Genomic DNA, 11,315 nt, shown 5'->3' on the forward strand with positions numbered 1-11,315 from the left:
TTATCATGGTATCTCTTTCCTTGTTCTTCCTCTCTGTTCTTGATCCAGCTGGGATCTCCCGCTCCCCTAAGCTCTCTTTCCCCTGACCCTTGCCCTTCATTACCCCCCTCATGTCCAGTTTGCTCATGTAGATCTCATCCACTGCTCTGTCGTTGGGCAATCCCTGTGTCTTTCTTGGGGTCCTCTTTATTAGGTAGCCTCCCTGGAGTTGTGAGTAGCAGTCTAGTCATCCTTTGTTTTACATCTAGTATCCTCCTAGGAGTGAGTACATACCATGTTTGTCTTTCTGAGTCTGGGTTACCTCACTCAGGATGGTTTTTTTCTAGATCCATCCATTTGCCTGCAAACCTTATGATGTCATTGTTTTTCTCTGCTGAGTAGTACCCCATTGTGTGTATGTACCACATTTTATTTATCCATTCTTCAGTTGAAGGGCATCTAGGTTGTTTCCAGGTTCTGGCTATTACAAACCAGAGGTGTGTGTGTGTGTGTGTGTGTGTGTGTGTGGTGTTAAGCATCAGTCAGGTTTGAAACCAGTCTAACGGACATTTACTCAGAGGTAAGTAGACGAGGAGAGGGAGGTTCCTTCTTCCCCTGTTGCTTTCAAAACGCCACACCCATCAGGACACTGACTCTTTGAGGGGCGGGGCCATGTCCCTATTAGTTCAAAAGCAACAGTCTCTCCTTCTCTCCTCAGATTAAAGTCCCTTCCTAAGGTTACCAGCTACCAAGACATCTCACCAAGATGGGTTAGTAGCCCTCAGTCCTGGCGTGGGCTGGGAACTGGCCTCCCTGACCCAAACCTGCCAAGAACTCACTGATGTCAACCAACTCTAACCTTGTCTACCCACCCCATCTCTCCCTTGCAGAAGCTGTCGCTGCCGCCATAGGAGGAGGTAAGTTTCGCGCACCCGCTGTGAGGCTTTGGGGGCTGCATGCTTTCCAGTGGGCTGCACCCCAGTTCCTGCCTGCTGATGGATTTTGGAGCTGCCTGGGTGAGAGCAGGGAACAGAGCTGTGTTCACTCATTCCAGTAGGGGGCGTAAGTTTTCCACCTAGTTTCTCCTCCAGGCAAGCAGATGAAGAGCAAGCAGAGAATTTCTTGAAGCGGGGTGGTAGGGGAAGCAGCTGCTAAAACTGCAGTAGTTAATTAACCCGTCACAAGCCTGAGGTGCAGTGAAGGCCATCCCAAACAGTCAAAGAATTCTTGAGTGAATCTTTCCCCTGAGCCCACACCACCCAGCTCCTCTCCCCACAGTTGTGGCTGTGACTGCTGCGCCCTTAGCCCTGGGTGCCATGGGCTTCACTGGCACAGGAATAGCAGCAGCATCCATAGCAGCCAAGATGATGTCAGCAGCAGCAATTGCCAATGGCGGAGGAGTTGCAGCAGGAAGCCTGGTAGCCACACTACAGTCAGTGGGTAAGTGTCAGTCCAGGCAAGATGTCTGGAGAGCCAGCCAAGGAGGGCATCACCCTTCCTCTCCCTACAGTCCAACCTCTCATATGACCTATGTCTTCTCGTTCTGTCCCTACTGTCTGGTTCATTGTGAGTGAGGTTGGGGATTGGTGCAGGGGTGAGGGCCACTGGATGGCAGAAGCAGGAAGGAGCCCTGGTCCAAGATGCATGCTACCTGGGCTCTGAACCTTCCCTACCTGGGTGTCCTTCTCCAGTGTGTTCCCCTCTGTACTGCAATGTAGAGAGGGTGTTCCTCGCGGGAGAGCTCTCCGTCCTATATCTCAGCTTACCCAAATCTGTCTTCTCCTTCTGGTCCGACACTTTGAATATCATTGTCTAAAGCAGAACCCTAGAGTTCAGACAAAAGGGCGGTGGGGCATCTCTAAGCCTTAGGAGACTGACTATCACTGTATTGTCTCCTTCCCAGGGGTTGTTGGACTTTCTACATCAACCAACATCATCCTGGGCACAGTTGGGGCAGCTGTCGGAGCTATGAGCACATGAGACTACACCTCTACCAGCTAAACCCAAAGTCTTTAAGGAATATCCAGGAGACAGTGTACCCCAAGATGAGCCTCTAAACCTCCCATTGAAGCCACTGAAAGATGAAAAATAAAGGTTATATGCTGGTGTGCCGATCTTTATTTGTGGTAGATTTTTGAAGGGAGTTATGGACTGGCAGTTTTGAGACTTCCATTTCCCCAACCAGACTGAGGCTGGAGATCAAAGGGAGGTGACAGGTTGTCCAACACACAGACAGAGGGTAGAAGCTTTGCATGGTCCCTGCCCTAGTGGAGATGGTCTGTGTGGCATGGGGGCTTTTTGAGTCCTTCTGGACCACAGTTGTTCCTTATTAAAGGTTGGGTTGACAGAGATTCCTGTCCTGAGTTAACATGAGAGGTTGCCAAGAACATTGACCCCAGAGCTCGTGGTCCTTCCTCATCAATGGTTCTGGATGTCCAGGGCTGTGAGCAGCACATACCTAACCCAAGGTACTGCTGAAAGGCTGACATGAACCACCAGGGAATGCACTGGGCTAAGCTAATGCACTGGTACCTGGGGAAAGAGACAGCATCAAAATAGTCAGCACCATACAGCATCCATAAAATTGAAAGGGAGGCTGAAATCCTTGCCTTATGTCCTGGGAACCTGACCACACCCTCACCCAAGGCTGGTATTCATCGCCCATGTGATTGGTGCATAATGCAGTGCTGGACAGAGTACACACTGATTTTGAGGCAGGAGGATCCTGGCATTTATGAAACAATTATGACACTGGACACTGTTCACTGCGGTGACAGGTACCAGGCACATTTACAGAACACAGAGGCAGGATTCTGATCTTATGAAAAGATCTGGAAAACTGAGACATGGAAAGGCTGCAGAAGTCTATCTGGGAGCACACAGAGGGAGATAGGGTTGTGTGAGGGCATCTGTTAGGTCCAGTCTGATGGCTTGGTCTGCATCAGTCACTTCCAGGCAATCAAGGGGAGCCTCTGTTGGGTTATTGTCTGGCAGCAGGCTGTCTTACAGAAACAGGTGTGGGGCTGGTCCAGGAGAAGTGACTGATAAGGAATCATTCCAGCATTGGATACCCACCTCTCTGGGGTCCCCCTCAAGAAGGCCTCAACAGATTATGTGATGTTAGGAATAGGTCCTGGCCAAAGTCTGTGTGTCAGATTCATGATTAGCATAGCTGGAGTGGCCAACCAACAGAAACAGGATCAAGTCTGTTGGACAGAGAGGCCAATGGCCTCTACCAGGATCCCAATTCCTGAGCTAGGACACACTCCCCTTTGAAGTCATTTACTTAGGACAGGATGCCCTTGTCCCCTCTTCCTTTCCTGGTTTCTCTGATATCTCCCTCTGGGATCTCTTTTATAGGTCTCTCTGAGTACTGCCAGGACTGCCCAGGTCAATCTCTTGTTTTGCATTTTTTCCCATATGGTCATAGTTACTGTTAACCTTTTGAGCAGGCTCCAATAATTGAGACCCATTTGTATCTGCAAACCCTTCTGACTTTGGAATTTTCTTTCTACTACCTGGGGCTGACTGCATGAGAAAAGCAGTACTGGTTGCTCCCTGCTTTTCTGGCTCCTCTGGATCTGTGACAGTGAACCTCAGGTGACAGTCACAGAAAGTGCTCTGGGAACCCAGTAGGTGATTCCTGGGACTTGTGGAATACCTCTCTCACCTTAGACACATTGGGAATTTTTCTAGCAGCTGCTGTTGATCGTTGGAAAAGGACCTGAGAACAATTTTTCAGAGCCTCCTTACCTTGGTCAGTGTTGGAGTCCCAGTCAGTCAGGCAGAGAGAAAACCCACTCTCTGGGGGCTTCACTGGATGGCAGTGATCCTCTGCCAGGGCCAAGCCTGATCTGTCCCTCCCTTCAGCCATGAAGAGGGTGTCCAGGAGCTGTTGCCTGTCATCCCAGGTCAGCTGGTGGATATAAAAATCTCTCTAGGAGACTAATGAGGGCCTGAGGATTCTCAGGGAATGGTGGGTTTTGATTCTTCCATTATACAGGTCACTGCTTGTGAAGGAGACATGAATTATGAGAGGGGAGAGGGGAACCTTTGGGTCTTGGGTCACTGGGGCGGGGGTTGTGCCTCCCTTGGAGGGAGGATGAGGTCTGTCTCTGCCCACAGGGAAATCCCTGCTGGAGGCTCCATAGCAAGAACCACTCTGCCTGTGTGGAGGGGAGGAGGGCCCAAGGCAGAAGACACTACCACTTCCATCTGCCCGGTGCGATCAGTGAACTGTTTTCCACTTCCAAGCATGGGCAAGGGCTGGGCTGGACATACAAACAGAGAAAATAATTTCCTCTAGTGGAGCTGCAGGACTGAGAGAATAGGTAGAGGTTTGGAGTTTCTCTGGTGACCTAGCTGAAACAGAAGTTTTGAGGGCAGGTCACCAGAAATAATCACTGGATGTATACTGCGGAGGTGGTACGAATAGAAACCAGGCTCTGGCTTTGAGATGAGTGGCTCAAAGCGGGATGCCATGCTAAAACTCCTCTTAGGGACTGAGCCAAGGCCGACCTGGCTGAGATCTGGGAAGTCCTTTAAGTCAACTCCTCACTTAGGGAGGACCCAATGAGAAGGTGACCTGCTCAGAGTTAAGGGGTCAGGAGCAGGGCAATGGGCAGCTTCTGTTTTCACATTTACATTCATTCCACCTGAGCACTCACCTGCACCATGTGTCTCTGTGACAAGATGGTGGGGGAGAGAGGTGAGCCTAACCCACCCATGCCCAGGCCACAGAGAGGTCCCTGTTCAGCCTTTCCCACACAAACAGCACATGATGTGAAGAGAATGATAAGGCTGGAAGCAGAAATTGATTTTATTTCTTATTTCCAATTAGGCATTTGGCTTTAGCAGATTGTCCACGGGGGTTAACTGATCCCTCTCTGGGATTGGACAAACTGGGACCGGTCACCTCTGCTTCCGTGTCCCCTTCTCTGGACAGAGAAGGGCTACAAGTCTCAGATGCACATCACAGAGGTCACCAGAGCAGATACTGCAGAGCCCATGAGGAATTTTGATGACATGGAGAGTCCTGCGGCTCCTGGGGAAAAAAGAAAGGATGAAAATAGGAGGAGGGGTGAAAACGGTGGGGTCAGAGGGTGTCATAGTTGGCAGGGTCAGTCAGGATTGCCTGAAGCAGAGTCTCCACAGAGTCCTCTCTCTCTCCAAAGGCTCCAGGACCTGTGTCTAGCCCAGTTTGTTTGAAAGGAGTAATTCCATGAAAAAACTCTAGGGAAGATCAATCCACCTGGGTAACATCACCGTCTATAAGGAAGAAGGCTGAACTTAAGGTGGACATTTGAGCCCTAGTTAAGCTGGTCATGGATACTCCCCCATCTCCTCCACCTCCCCTGCTAAAACCCAGCAGAAGCTAAAGCAGCAAGTGGGAAGCTGGACTATGTCTGCTCTCATTCTAGTCCTCTTGCCCTGACACTTACCCACTGACTGCAGAGTGGCCACCAGGCTGCCAGCGGCAACTCCACCTCCATTAGCAATAGCTGACAAGGACATCATCTTAGCTGCTAGAGAGGAGGCAGCGATTCCTGTCCCAGTGAAGCCCACGGCACTCAGCACGGGGGGCACGGCAGCTACAGTCATGGCTGTGGGGAGAGGAGCTTTGTAGGTAAATTTGGAGAAGGGGATCCCCAACACACTGGGTCAAACCTGCGGGAACTGCTGGGGTCTGGAGAAGGAGAGAATAAGTAGAGCAGGCTAGACCAGGGCTTTCCCTCTTCCCTCTTAGTCCTCCTGAGAGAAACCCAGAGAGCAAAGGTGTAATGTGAGGCAAGAGGCAGGCTCGCCATGAGCCAGGGAGCATAGGAAGAGAGTAGATGTTGGCCACTGAAGATGGAGTCCTGGGCTGGCTCTGATTGGTAGCAAGACCTTCATCAGGAAAGGTGCTGTTGGGGCCTCAGTGTCTGTCTTGGTCTAATGCTGGGCTAAGAGAACGGCCCAAAGTAAGTGTTTACAGAAGATCACATCTTGCCCAGGAGACAGCAGAAGCACTGGACACAACGGTTGAGGCTGAAGGAGACATCACCGAGTCCTGCTGTGTCTCCAGTGAGCATATTAGGAGGCAGCAAGCTGATGGTGCCTGCAAGCATGTCCAGTACATTCCAACTCTCTGCTTCTCTCAGCCATACAGCACCCTGGAAATCTCTAAATGAGCTCCACAAGCTCACTTTTTCAAGAAAATAATCAGGAGCTCAGAGGAGTGTAAATATATCCACCAGGCCACAAGGTGACTATTTCCACACAAAGTGGTGGGTACCTGCTGAAGATGTGGCCTCTTTGACTCTTCACTACACTCACTGCTTTCTTTAGTTCCTTCTTTCTGGCACTTCCTTCATCCCATCTCCACCTTACCCCACCACCTCCAGGGAAGCCTACTGAGACAGGATGGGCTGCTTCCTGACTCCCTGCATACAGGAGGGGCTAGGAGTAGACTGGCACCCTTCCCTGAAGATACTTACCTCCCCAAGCACAGCCACAGCAGCCTTGGCTAGAAAGAAAAGAAGATCCTGTGTGAGGATGGCCACTGTCCCACACCCCATCCAGCTCCCAGGAAGGAATGAGCCCATCTGTCTCTCCCTCTCCCTGAGGAGAGACCCAAGTAAGTGCCTTTGTCTGCTCTGAGCAGGCACTGGCAGCTGGTCTCTGGAGAAGGCACACCGCTCAGATGGATTCTGCTCGGTTCTTCCATATTCACATGCTTGCTGTTTGCCTGCCGTGGGGAAGGAAGTCTGATGCTATATTTTCTTATCTCTGCCCCACAAAGCAAGTTAGGTCAAACAAAATAAAATAAAAAATGCTGGGGATACAGGCTAGTAGTAGAGTGACTGCCCTGGCTTCCATGAAAAAAGAAAAAAAGAACACTATCCTTGTGGGTGTAGCAGGAAAAAATGTGGGTAGCCTCTCTCAGGGATCATACATACTGGCATAATAATTTAGGACTCCTGCACAGCTAAGCCTCCATCATGGTCTGGAGCACAGCAGCAGACAGGCAGTCACATGATGCTTTTGAAACCTCAAAGCCTACACTGAGTGACACACCTCCTCCAACAAGGCCACGCCTCTGAAATCTTCCCAAAACACTTCCACCAACTAGGGAACAAACAGTCCAATATATGAGCCTTTGTGTTCCATTCTCATTCAAAGCATGATAGCTACGATGGTGAGTTCTTCCCTTCAGCATAGGGCTTCTAATTGATTAGAAGTAGGGTCAGTGTTTGACGGTGTGGGTTATCACACACTCTCCTTGGCCACACAGGAGGCACTGAATCTCCAGGGTAGAGAGAGCTGCTTCATGGAAGGGTCTACTTACAGCCAGGTTAAAACACTGGTGATACAGACATGTTATCAGAACACTACTTGAGACACATGCTTTGATGAACTGAGGCTCCCATCATTATTTTCTTCTCCAGGAAGCCTACTCAGATCCTTCTTCACACAACTCATTACTCTAGCTGTTGAGGTAGCATGCTGAGCCATTTTTAGGTACTCATGGGCTCAGCTCACAACATTTTGAGCCCCGGGCAGCATACAGGATCTTGGTCCCCTGAAGCCACAAGGGCCAGGATTGAAATCTCTAAAGCTGGTAGTGCCAGAGTTCAAAAGTAACCTTGAGAGCTTAGCCAGCTCTCCAGTGGCCTGGGGGTAGAGGCAGGCTTGTATATGCAGGTATTGAGTGGCCAGGAGGGCTCTCTGGAGGGGATGTGGACCCAGGGGCTCAAGAACATGGTTAGAAGGCATTTGCTGCTCACTTGTACTGGCAAGCAGGGAAGGTGGTTACCATGCTGTCTGGGCCATGTATCGACGGCCCTCCCCAAATAAAGGGGTGCTATCTGACTGGGACCCAGAATGCTCGGTTCAACAGATGCCCACAGAGCTAGCCAAGCCTTTTGGGGGTTGTTTAGATCTTCAAGCCTGTGCCTCCTCCCACCTCTGAATTTCCTTTCTATTTACTGTTCCTAGTAGAAGGTAAAGCCCTACAATTCCTCCTGCCCAGGGCCTTGGAACAATAGTCCTCACTGGTCAATGAGGAATAATATTGACAGGAATGTGACTTGCACCAATAATTCCAGCACTCAGGAATCTGGCAGAAATATGGACACAAGTCTAAGGGTAGTCATCCTGTACTACATACACACTGCCTCCTGAACTAGCCTGGGGCTATAGAGTGAGCCCCATCTCCAAAATGGAAGGCAACAATGTTATCTTCCTCTGAAGCCATTAGTACAATTTAAGGAACTTACCCATGTAATAGGCTAGCAATGGAGGCCTGAATGCAAGCACTAAAATTACTCAATAAAAACCTACTGATCTTATATTTTCTCTTCTGGATTCCCTAACCTTCTGAATTTCTGACAAACAGAAAATCAAGCAAGCTGTGGCTTGTCTTAGTTCTCCCAAGGAGGAGTGTCTGATATGCAGGGCCAGTTACCTCCAGTGGGGCAAACAGCCAAGACAGAGGCAGGGCACCCTGATAGAATGGTGCCAACCTTCAGTACTCCCAACGCAGATCCAAGCACAGATGCTCCTGAGCCCAGGGCAGTCTGGGCTAGCAGGTTGAGCCCTGGTGGAAGAAGGTCACAGTTCAGGGAGAGGTCCATGAATATCCCCATGAAATGCCTGCTGTGGAGTCTAGAGAAACCGCTGAGTGTGTCTGCCCTGGGGACAGAAAGGAAAAGAGCACTAGCTGCAGGGAGAGATTGTGTGTGCATTTACAAGTTCAGATCTTCTAGGTGGTTCTAGGGACACTGGGGGACTCTTAGGAGCCTCATTCTTAGTGTGACAAGAGCCATGGAACAGACCAATGTTGCCCATTGTGAGCTAAGAGCCATGCAAATGATAAAAGTTGTCTGCAGAAACACACACACACACACACACACACACACACACACACACAGACGTTGACACCAAAGGCTGAAATTTGCGAATCAAAGTGAAGATATGTGTGAGGAGAATAAATAAAGAAAACTGTTGGGGCCTACACAGGCTGGATGAAGGACTGAAGTGAAGAATTTATTTAAATTGACACCCTGGCTTATAGACCCAGAAGGACAAACAGCAAAAAGAAACAGAAAAAAAGTGAACTCTGGTGGTGAATCCAATGGACATGAGAAAAGAATATGGGCCCAGTTTCAGCCCCCCGGGAACTGCAATCTCAGAGGTGGACCTCATCAAGCATGTAGGTCTGAATTTTTAGGGACTCAAAGTCCAGGACCATACCAGAGTTTTGTCTCCCTCAGGGCTCTCTCAGACACAAGGCCATGATGGAAGTGTGACAGTGGGCAGGATGTTGCACCCACCATAACTATCCCCTGGCTCCCCACCCTTGACCCTTCATGGGCACTCACCCTGTGAGGCAGCTAGAATGGTGCCAGAGACTGCCCCTCCAGCTTTGCCCATGGCTGCTGAAGCTGTTATCCCTGAGACCAGGGAAGCCACCAGTGTGCCTGTTCCAAACAATGCCATGGAGCTCAGTAGAGGTTCCCAACAGGAGCAAGCCTGTGAAAAGAAGTGGGTCTTTGAGTAGGAGATTGGGAACCCAGAGGTTGATTTCCACCAACCAACTGAAAACCCTGAGGGGCTTCTTGGTGGATAGAGAAGCTGCCCAGAGTTGGTGATAACAGTGGGTCTGTCCCCTGTCTTGAGGTGCAAAATCCTGCCCCTGTTGAACAGATGGGAAATCAGGAACCATTTCAGACATAAAAGTTTTTTTTTCCAGGGCAGAAGACTCAATGTCAAAGACACACAAACCAGCTAGGTCCAGCTCTTACAAATTGCAGGCTCTAACTATGCTACTCCTAACACTGGAGCTCACTTCACCTACCCTCTAGCTCTCTGGGGCAGTCCGGGCCTTGGGTCCCTTCCTTTTATGTACACACTCTTGATGGTGCCTTTCTGAGAACAAAAGAAGGCTCAGAGAGCTACTGTACACTGGCCTCCTCTCAGCCTTTAAGGGCTTCTGCCACCAAGGCTAGGGGCTTCAGGAAGGAGCTGAAATGACACCCACCACCACCAACAACAACCCCATCCTTCCATCCACCCTGCTGGATCTTGGATGTGTTTCTGGAAAATCAAGTTCTTTTCAGAGTGGAAAATCCACTGTTTGTACACATACCCTGTTACTAAAGGCAGCCAATGAAATAAGTTTCATTTTCCCCTCCTCTATCCATGCCTGAAATATCCATTGTTTTTGAAGACACACCCAGTGATCCAAGGCAACCAATGAGATAGGTTTCGATTTCCCTGTTTTCTCTGCTCCTGAAAAAAACCCTCTGGTTGAAGACACACCCAGTCATGGAAGGCAGCCAATGAGAGAGATTTTGTTTCATCTGCTCTCTCAGGGTCTTTCTGGCTTGGAAACAATGTCCTGTTATTCTATAATTCAGTCTTTCTGAGTGTCACTGTGTTTGCAATGTTTTGTAACATGTTACTTCTTTGCCAGGGTTGATTTTTCCCCCCACCCATGACAGTGGTGCAGTATAAACTTGAAGTAATAAAATTGATGCTCTGAAGATGTACTAATAATCTTGCTTAGGAAATATTAAGTTACACTAAGTGGAATTTAAGTAAAGAAGTGTTGCTTCCAATATGACTAGAAGGTATGTGGTATATAACCAGTTTTGGTGTAGAGTGTGGAAAAGGAAAGTTTGTACCATAGTTGAAGTTTAGGGTTGCTGAGAAAGTTTCTGCTGTTGTTCACCAAGATTGATACCCCTCCCCCAATTAGTCTCCATTCCCATAACAACAGGAGACAACCCTGACTCACAATCAGCCATTAGTTCCATCCTCACATCAAAGATCATGCCTCTAAAGGGCAGCTCCAGGGGGCATTGCAAGGTCACAACTAGCATTGAGTCCTGCTCTGCCATCAAGTCCCCTGACCTCTTACCAGGAGAGGCTTAATTTTGCAGGTGGGGAAGATGGACTTGGGTAGCAAACATTCGAAAAGAACAACACTGGTGTACTTAAGCAATTCTGACAATATCTTTGCTGCATAAACCTCCCTTCTGCTCAAGTGCCCAGACAGACAGTTTACTGTCTCAGTTTAAATTGTTCCAAGTGTGCACTGGGACTGGGACTGAAAGAGATTTAAGGATGACAGCATGTGTGGACTGCTAAACCTACAGTGTAAAGAAGTTAGTAAAATCTTCTATTCGTGGCCAGATACTCTTTGTGAATTTATCAGAGCTTATCTATTATTTGTGTTTTTATGTATTTATGTATTTATTTATTTATTACTATTAAGCCTTTTCCTTTAAAATGTTTTAGATTTATTTTTACTATTTTATGTGTATGTGTGTTTTGCCAACCTGTATATCTGT

General features: G+C 48.8%; 2 protein-coding genes across 3 annotated transcripts; one reads left to right on the forward strand and one right to left on the reverse strand.

Moving 5' to 3' along the window:
- Positions 1–622: 622 nt before the first annotated feature.
- Positions 623–2,023, forward strand: LOC114706032 (interferon alpha-inducible protein 27-like protein 2A). Of its 2 annotated transcripts, none has more exons than XM_028888232.2 (4): positions 623–749; positions 870–896; positions 1,258–1,419; positions 1,883–2,023. In XM_028888232.2, exons 1-4 carry the CDS (start codon positions 746–748, stop codon positions 1,957–1,959), a joined length of 270 nt encoding a protein of 89 aa, XP_028744065.1. In that variant the 5' UTR covers positions 623–745; the 3' UTR covers positions 1,960–2,023. The 2 variants fall into 2 exon arrangements, with proteins under 2 accessions (XP_028744065.1, XP_037066686.1); XM_037210791.1 differs by having other exon boundaries at positions 643–749; positions 1,243–1,419.
- A 2,751-nt stretch (positions 2,024–4,774) lies between these two features.
- LOC114706033 (interferon alpha-inducible protein 27-like protein 2B) lies at positions 4,775–9,530 on the reverse strand. Its single transcript, XM_037210792.1, has 3 exons — positions 9,342–9,530; positions 8,426–8,557; positions 4,775–5,582 (listed from the first exon to the last, which is right to left on the reverse strand). The coding sequence occupies exons 1-3, from the start codon at positions 9,457–9,459 to the stop codon at positions 5,302–5,304; spliced, it is 531 nt and encodes a 176-aa protein (XP_037066687.1). The 5' UTR covers positions 9,460–9,530; the 3' UTR covers positions 4,775–5,301.
- Between the last annotated feature and the right edge of the window lie 1,785 nt (positions 9,531–11,315).

Source organism: Peromyscus leucopus, chromosome 14 (genome assembly GCF_004664715.2).
Source record: "Peromyscus leucopus breed LL Stock chromosome 14, UCI_PerLeu_2.1, whole genome shotgun sequence".
NCBI classification, from domain to species: Eukaryota; Metazoa; Chordata; class Mammalia; order Rodentia; family Cricetidae; genus Peromyscus; species Peromyscus leucopus.

Coding starts and splice junctions, on each gene's coding strand:
- LOC114706032 (XM_037210791.1), top strand. Junction 897..1,242: donor CGCTGCCGCCATAGGAGGAG/GTAAGTTTCGCG, acceptor CACACCACCCAG/CTCCTCTCCCCACAGTTGTG. Junction 1,420..1,882: donor AGCCACACTACAGTCAGTGG/GTAAGTGTCAGT, acceptor TCTCCTTCCCAG/GGGTTGTTGGACTTTCTACA.
- LOC114706033 (XM_037210792.1), bottom strand. CDS start 9,459: ATGGCATTGTTTGGAACAGGCACACTGGTGGCTTCCCTGGTCTCAGGG. Junction 8,558..9,341: donor CATTCTAGCTGCCTCACAGG/GTGAGTGCCCAT, acceptor TTCTTCCACCAG/GGCTCAACCTGCTAGCCCAG. Junction 5,583..8,425: donor GGCTGTTTGCCCCACTGGAG/GTAACTGGCCCT, acceptor CTCTCCCCACAG/CCATGACTGTAGCTGCCGTG.